This window comes from Paroedura picta, chromosome 2 (assembly GCF_049243985.1).
Source record: "Paroedura picta isolate Pp20150507F chromosome 2, Ppicta_v3.0, whole genome shotgun sequence".
Taxonomy (NCBI): domain Eukaryota; kingdom Metazoa; phylum Chordata; class Lepidosauria; order Squamata; family Gekkonidae; genus Paroedura; species Paroedura picta.
In genome coordinates, this window is record NC_135370.1 from 33,032,077 (window position 1) to 33,040,422 (window position 8,346).

General features: G+C 58.1%; 1 protein-coding gene across 1 annotated transcript; it reads right to left on the reverse strand.

Moving 5' to 3' along the window:
- Positions 1–4,080: 4,080 nt before the first annotated feature.
- On the reverse strand, positions 4,081–5,679 carry HOXD1 (homeobox D1). Its single transcript, XM_077318913.1, has 2 exons — positions 5,102–5,679; positions 4,081–4,673 (listed from the first exon to the last, which is right to left on the reverse strand). Exons 1-2 carry the CDS (start codon positions 5,622–5,624, stop codon positions 4,339–4,341), a joined length of 858 nt encoding a protein of 285 aa, XP_077175028.1. The 5' UTR covers positions 5,625–5,679; the 3' UTR covers positions 4,081–4,338.
- Between the last annotated feature and the right edge of the window lie 2,667 nt (positions 5,680–8,346).

Below are 8,346 nucleotides of genomic sequence, written 5' to 3' on the forward strand. Positions count from 1 at the left end.
GTTATACAAGACTTCAGTTCTTTATATCTATTGTAATAACGTTGTCTTTTGTACAATCTAACTATTGTGAAGGGGAAAGGGGAAAGTTGGACTCCCTGAGATGTGGGGCAACCAGCAGAGAATGAAGTCAGGCCTCCAGTTGCTGACCTACAAATGTGGGAGGAGGGGAGGACTCTGTGGTGGGGAACAATGGAGTCAAAACAAAATGGGTCAGGAGATGCCATAGGCCCCCATTCATACCTATTGCAGGGAACAGTTGCTTAGGATGACAAAGTAGACAGGTTCTTTCATAAAACCAGTGGTGAAGTTTTCTTCTCTGTCCGGAGCTTCCACAGAAGGCTCCCTGGAACTGCAGCTGCAAATTAGGCCGACTTCAAAACAGAATAGGAGCCTGGCACCAGCTTGAAGACTAGCAGCATCCCACACCCACCTCAAACCCAGCAAAGGTTTTGGGGGAGTCAGGTGCAGGCAGCTCCACCCTTCCTTAGCTAGGCTGATGCTTTCCAGGGTGTTTCGTCAAAGGGCACTACGGCTCCTTCTGCATGGTAGAACCCTGATGTAAATACGGTCCAGGGGCTGGTTGGTACCCTTCCTTTTGGAGCGGTCTGATAAAGGACAAAAGGACCCTCCCCTCCAAAGGCTGTTCTGCACACCTTTGCCCCCTTGTTGGGGGAGGGGGACAAATCTCTCCCCCCCCCCTCACTTCCCAAGTTCCTTGGAGCAGGGGTAGTCAACCTGTGGTCCTCCAGATGTGCATGGACTACAATTCCCATGAGCCCCTGCCAGCAAATGCTGGCATCTGGAGGACCACAGGTTGACTAACCCTGCCTTGGAGGAAAGAGGAAGCTAAAGTGCATCCATCCGTTCTAGGCCTGTCTCTCCGGAGCTTTTGCAGAGGCTAAATAATGCAGTTTCAATCCACTTCGGCCACCATCTGCAAGCGGGCTTTGCTATTTCCCAGAGCAAAAATGCAGTTGCAAAGTGCATTGAAGTGGCCTGCAAGGGCTTCCTTTGGGGTGGGCAGATGCCGGGGGCTTTCTGGAGGAGAAGCGGGAGACAAGCCAAGGCGACCCTGTCCTGCCAGGCTCCACCAGCAAGGCAGGGGCTGCCTCACCTCGGATGCGCTCTTGGGGAGGGGGCCAAGGTCTGCCAGGGGGGCTGGAGGGAGAGACGTCGTCCAGGCAACACCGTATTGGACGGTGGGAGGGGGAGGTTGCTGCCCTGCCCGGCCTTTGGACTATCTCTCCGCCCCACGCCCCCCCCCCCCCGGCAGCATTCAAAGCCCCATTCCTGCGCGCCTGCTTCCTTGCCACCTTGATCCCAACGCCGCCGCTGGTCCTAAAGCCCTGCAAGATTTGCTCACGGGATCTGGGGGCTCCCTTGTCCGTGGCTTGCAAACCCGGCCGGAGAAGGGGAGCAGGATTTTCCAGGAATGCGCCCATTCCGTCATCGCTGGGCATCTTCCCAGGGAAACGACGTTTAGGATCGCGCTGTGCACCACAGTCGGAAAGGGAAGCAACAGCCGGTCAGATGACGCAGGGCTTTCTGCAAAGTGGGAGGGGGAGGGGTGATTTTACCCTGTGGCTCCCCTTCCGAAGATGCGCCGGAGGATTGTTCCCATACACTTTTCGGGTACGGGCATGGATAATGGCGGCTCCGGTCCCATCTCCCTGCACGCGTTTAGTCGGAAAGCCTCGCTGTGCGATGTGGATTATTTTTATTATATTTAAGGCATTTGTAGCCAGCCTTTCTCCCCAAAGCGGCTTTCAGCCTTCTCCTCCCTTCTGTCCTCACAACAGCCCTGCGAGGTAGGATCGGCTGAGAGAATGTGACTGACCCAAAGCCACCCAGGAAGCTTTTAGGGCAGGAGGATGGATTAGAACCCAGGTCTTGGCAGCTCAAGAGACCTATGGAATTGCAGGCTGAAGGCAACCTGTTTCTGCACTCCCTTGCCTAGAAGGTGTGCAGGGCTGTTTCGTGACAGAAATGAACGGAAGGGGCAAAGGTCTGCCGGGGGTATTTCAGTGCCCCTCCAAGTGGGGGAGAGCGCTGTGGTGGAAGGCATGGAGGGACACACTATGAAAGGTCAGGATCGCCAGCCCACCACCTCAGATAACAATAGGAAACGAAGGCGATAAAAAGGGTTCCCAGCCTTTATTTATTTTCTTTCATTGTACATTCTTAGAGGCGAGAGAATTGATGAGACCAGATTACCCGGTCACCTGAGGCAGATACCTTAGTCGTTTCTGTCTGTCCAAATGTTAAGGCAAAATAGTTGAGCTAATGGTGGGGGCTGCTTGTTTTCCAGTCCCCCACCCAAAGAAAATACCAGGAGTAGAAGTCTGTCTCTAGGAAATATCCAAAGTCTTTGTACTACAATTATTATTAATAAGAAGAACAACAATAATAATAACAACCTGGATCTGATTGCAAACAGATAAACACCTGGAGCATAACATCCCTGATATAACACATTTTGGGGAGGGGCGAAATGAGAAATAGGGTTTGGAACATTGACATTTCAATCCCAGCGGACAGCAGAATGGGAAAGAAAGAACAGGCAAAGATCACCAAATACCAAGACCTACAAATAGAGTTAGAGCACCTCTGGGAGAAGAAGGTGACCTTTGTGCCTGCTGTCACTGGAGCCTTTGGAGTACCCAGAAGTCTCAAGGAATACCTGGCAAGTAACACCAGCTCAGCTCCAGAAGACACTGATGCTCAGAACAGCAAGAATCCTGAGAAGACGCCTCTGCAATTCCTAAGAACTTGGCTAGATCTTGAATTGCAGGGCACTGTCTACCAGCCAAATATCTGACTGTGACAATTCATCATTATCATCATCATCACAGCACTCATCATAATAAATTGTAACCAAAGGGCCTTTTCAGAAGCCCAGCATTAAGGTTTAGGTAGAAAGTTACTACAGGAGCCTGGCCTTTTCCTAGCGACCCCGTTCTGTTATTCTGGAACACAGTCTTTTCCTCCTATTTAGGGACCACCATGCAAACATTTTAAAAACTATCCCAGAAGGGTAGCCCTGTTAGGCTCTTGCAGCAAATATTAATCACAAATCCAGCGGCCCTTTCAAAACCAAGGTGTCTTCTGAACTGAGGGAGGGATCCACCTGTGTGCTTTAAAAAAAATTCACCCTGCGGCTTAGTTGTTGCATAGTAGCTTTCAGACAAGTGGCTATAGGAGGGGGCAAATATCCTGGCCCTTTAACAGAGGCCTGCTTGGATGCTATTTTACACACACACACACACACACCCTGAAAAGTGTTCACTTCCCACACCTTGAGCATCTATAGAAGGGGTGGGACATTTTTCTCCAGGGCTGTTGGCAACCCTGAGAAGCTATTTTGGGCCCCAGTTCCTAAGCAAACAATAAGACTTAGGCCGTCAGGAGGCAACCACCACTGTAGTGCATTAAAATGTTCCCTTGAATACATTCAGGGGGGCAGCCCTGTTGGTCCGAAGCAGCAAGTCAAAGTTTGGAGTCCAGGGGCACCCGGAGGACCAAGAAAGCTCTGTTCAAGGGGTGGGCCTTCCTGCACACAGGATCAGGCACCTTGACTGCATCATACACAGAGGCAAACCAAGCAGAATCGCCTTCGAAATCCAGCTGGGAATCTTGAGTTCTAAATGCAAAACTCAGGCCCGGACCAGGTGTGGGGCCCCAGACCGACCCCGTGGGCCGCAGACAAGCTGGACTGCAAGGCACCACCCCATATTTGTGCTTTTTTTGGGGGGGTGGGACAGACTTCGGTACCGAGCCTGACCTCTGAGCCTCTATCCCTCGTCCCCCTCCCGCTAATGATTGTGTTTCCACGCAGGCACTAGGAGAAATCGCCCCGTTTCCAAAGCAGAGATTCCGGGACGTTGTTTCGAAAATGAAAGGCAGAGCCGGAGGCCCCCCTCGGACGGAAAGCGCTTTAGGGCTAGTCTTTGGTCTCCTTTGTAAATAAATAAATAAATAAATAAATAAATAAATAAATAAATAAATAAATAAATAAATAAATAAATAAATAAATAAATAAATAAAGCCCTTTTCCCAATCCTCCCCTCCCCCCCCCCCCTAAGGCGCAAATTGAAACCAGGAAGCCTGCGATCCTATGCCCCCTGAAGTTGGGCCGGGGAGAGTTCGTGCGGGCTCGCGAGGCCGTTGAGCAGCATTGCAGGGGAGGCGCGCAGCCTTCCGACTCAGCCCGCGGAGTCCCTTCCGCACGGGAAGAAGCGCCGCCGGACGGGGCCTCCCCCCTCGAGGGTGGCAGAAGCCCGGGGCGCCCCCGGCGATCCCGGCCTTGGGAAGGGCAGGAGTCAGGCCGGCCGAGCGGCATCAGGGCGAGGCCTGGGCAGGGGGCGAGGGAGCCGTCCGCCTCCCGGGCGTCGTCGCGGGGCTCAGCTCGGCGGGGGCGCGGAGGAAGGCGCGGCCGTCGGCAGGGCGGGCCAGGCCCTCCCGCTCGCGCTTCTTCTGCTTCATGCGCCGGTTCTGGAACCAGATCTTCACCTGCGTGTCGTTGAGGCCCAGCGCCGTGGCGATCTCCAGGCGGCGCGCCCGCGGCAGGTACTGGTGGAAGTGGAACTCCTTCTCCAGCTCCGTCAGCTGCTTCGTGCTGAAGTTGGTCCGGACGGCGCTCGACGGGCCGGGCGAGCCGCAGGGCCGGGCCTTGCCTGCAAGAGAAAGGGCGGCCGGTGAGCGAGCGAGGAAGCCACGGGAGGCGCCGGCTTACCCGACGCCAGGATCGCGGCTTCAACACATCGGCGTCAACCTGAAGGCGACCCAGCCGAGGCCTTTCCGCCGCCCTGGGAGAAGGACACCCTGCCGGGGGAAGCGGGAGGGGCTCCGCCGAGGAAGCCAGACCCGGAGGCGACCTCGCTTGGCGCACGCCCGCAAAGCCGTCGGGTGGGGCGCCCCGCCAAAGGCCCTGCGGGGTCCGTCGTGTTGGCCACCCGGCGCCGGGGTGGTGGGCAACGGTTCCCCTTCCCGCCCGCTGCCCACTCCCCTCCTTCCCAGAGAGCCGTCCCGCCGAGCAGGCAGCCGCCCGCGGGTCCTCCGGAGGCCACCCCGCCAACCCCGCCCGCCCCGTCGGGCCGCTTACTCCGCGGGGGCGCCTGCCTCTTCACTCTCATCCACTCGAAGGTGCGGGGCGCGGCGCGGGCCGGGCGGGCGGCGGCTGTCGGGGGCGGCGGCGGGGGCGCCTTGGCGCAGGGCGGCAGGCTCTCGGCCAGCGCGCTGTAGTCCACGGCCGGCAGGTACGCCGCCGCCCCGCCCCTGCCGCCGCCCGCCGAGAAGACGGCCGCGGCCGCGTAGTGCGCGGGGGCGCCGGCGTGGCGCTGTCCCCCGCGGGCCGCCTCCGGGCGCAGCCAGGCGCCGTAGGGGGGCGAGGCGAAGCGCGCCAGGGCGCACGGCTCCAGCGGGGAGGGCGGCGGCGCCGCGGCCAAGTCGGGCGGGCTCCCCAGGTAGGCGCCCCCGCCGGCCCCCGAGAGCGGGCAAGGCGGCCGCAGGGCCTCCCCCCCTCCGACGCCGCCTCCGCCGCCGCCGCCGCCGCCGCCGCCGCCCGCCTTGCCCGCCAGGCTCAGGCCGTCGCCGCCCCGCGCCAGGTACTCCAGGAAAGAGTTCATGGCGCGGCCGAGGCGCTCCGGCCACCTGCCCCGCCGCTCCCTCCGCCCGCGGCCCCCATGCCCAAGCCCGGCGCCGCGTCGCTCGGGGCCTCTTATATGCTGCCAGGGGAGGGGGCACGTGCCCGCCCGCCGGCCAATGGAAGGCGCCCGCCCGGCCGGCCCTTGGCGCGCCGCCCGACGACACGCCGCCCGCCCGCGATCCAGACAGAGCGCGCCTCCTGCGCCCCGGCGGAGAGCAGAGCAGGGCCACGGGGCGGCCGCCTTGCCAGCTTGGGGGGCACGAGGTGGGCGCCGGAGCAGCGGCACGGGGCGGTGGCTCGAGGCACTCCCCGCAGGGCCCTCTCCCCGACTGGCAGGATCGCCACCACGCGGGCCGGCCAGCTCGTGTGTCCCGCGGCGAGGCAGCGCCGAAGTCCTCGAAGGGATCCTAAGAAGGCATCGCCTCAGCCACTGTCCCGATCCGGTCAGAGCTCGGGAGTGAAGCAGGTTGGCCCGGGCGTATATTTGGGTGGGACCCCCCACTCCCTCCCCACCCCACCCCACCCCACCCCGTAGGGGCACCAGGATCGTGACGCAGAGGGAGGTGAGGGCGGGTCATCTCGACTCCAGGCGGCTCCTGCCTCGGAAACGTTACCGTTTGACGGGGAGGGCAGGGGGATGCCTAAATGAAGACCCACCCCCCCAATTAAGGCCGAGAAAGACTTTCCGTCTTTCCGGAGCTTCCACCCGAGTCCTCCGCATCTGATCGTGAAAAGAAGTCCTGTTGGGACTCACTGCTAAGGCCGGGGGTGTGAAGTCAGATGCTGAGGGGGGAACTTTCGGGGGGGGGGCGATCCTGTCCAGGAGGGCGGCTCCCGGGAACGTGGCCTTCGGGTTGCTCGGACAGCAGGGCGGACAAGCAGCCGGACACCCACGGGCTGGTCGGGGAGGTTTCCAGGGGCGTGTGTGCGGCTGTCTCGGGGAGCGGAGCAGCCGGCTATTAGTGGTCCTCCGCCAGCCGGTAAGTGCTCTGCGAGTCCTGCGAGCGGACCGGAGACCTCGCCCGGGATCTTAATGGGCTCTCCTGAACTCCCTCGGGAAGAGTAACGGCCTCCTCCCCGCTTAATGAGGGCTTTCAGTTGGCAAAGGAGCAAGAAGCTTCGCAAGAAGCACTTCCCTCAGCTGCACCACCCCAAGAGCTGGCAGGCTCCTGCCTTCCCCTCCCTCCTTTTCCTTCCTTCCTTCTTTTCCCTTCCTCCTTTTTTCCTTCCTTCCTTCTTTTCCCTCCCTCATTTCTGTCTGTCTATCTGTTTTTCTTTCTTTCTCTTCCTTCCTTCCTTCTTTTCTCTACCTCCCTCCTTTGTTTCTGTCTTTTGCTTCCTTCTTTTTCCCTCCCTTCCTCCTGTCTTTTCCTTCCTTCCCTCCTTCCTTCCTTCCTTCCTCCCTCTCCTTCCCTCCCTCCTTCCTTCCTTTCTCTCCTGCCCTCTCTCCTTCTTCCCTTCCTTCCTGCCTGCCTGCCTGCCTACCTGCCTATATATAAATTAACTCCCACCCATCCAGGAAACCCTTTCAGGGCCATCAAGAACCCCAGGGTTCCCTGAAACCCTGGTTGAGAGGGGCTGCTCTACCCACTCTCTATTACAAAATGAGTCCCATGGAAGCTGTTTCAGTTTTAAGTTTGAGGATACCCACTCAGGACCAGGTGGTCAGTCAGCCTTAAGACAAGCTTATTTAAGAGCATCTAGAAATGTTTGGACCAGGCCCCTCTGGTTTTGCCAGATCATAGAAGCTAAGCAGGGCTGGTCCTGGTTAATATTTGGATGGGAGACCATCAAGGAAGCTGCCTTGCCTTGAAAGCCCTACTGGAGCAGCAACTTGGCAGCACTTTACACACATTAACACAATTTCTGTGTGTCTGTCTGTCCACAAAGACGTCCACCAGGTTCAGCAAACCTGTGATTCCAAGTTCTACCATAGCCTCCTTCTGCTTCAAGAACTGCTGTTCCTCTGGGACCCATGGAGGTTGTTCAAAGCACTAGAGCCCAACCCTCATCCAAGGAAGAGAAGCCAAAGACCACAAGACAGGGAGCATTTGGGTAGAGACGTGGCTTGTGGCTTGCAATGCTAGGAAGTCGGGTTCCCTAAGGACCCTTCTGGAAGTGTGTGGTCTGCATGACAGGAAGGAGAAGAACAACACATGGATGTAGACCAGGCTGCCAAATAGGTCTGGTGAACTCCTCTTCTGTTGGAACCCCCTTTCCCCACCCCCCCACCCCCAGCCTCACTCAGACACCCGGCAAAGTCATCAGGATCTCCAGCCGTTCCCACTGGGCAGTGAATACTTACAGGAAACTTGTCAGCACAGTCTAGTAAAAAGGAGGCACTAGGAGAACAAACTCAGCCATATCCCCACTGTGGGACCCCCACCCTAGGTCACCGTGTCCTGTTAGCATGCGGTTAAAGACCTGGTGAAAGAGGCATGGCCGTGAGTCAAGAAATGGTCTACTGAGAGCTTGGTGTGCGTTCAACTTAAGACCCAGCGAAAGGTCTATGAAATGCACTTCTGTTGAAAGCATTTAGGACTGCAGATTGACTCCGAAATTAGTCCTACTGGATTTGGGGCGGGGGGAGTGGAAAGTATCCAGGCCAGCTGTGTATTAAGGTGGCCAACAGATCTGGAGAGCCATACCCTGTCCTTTTTGAGATAGGCTTGCTATGGGGAAATGGACAGCGAAAGAGCCCC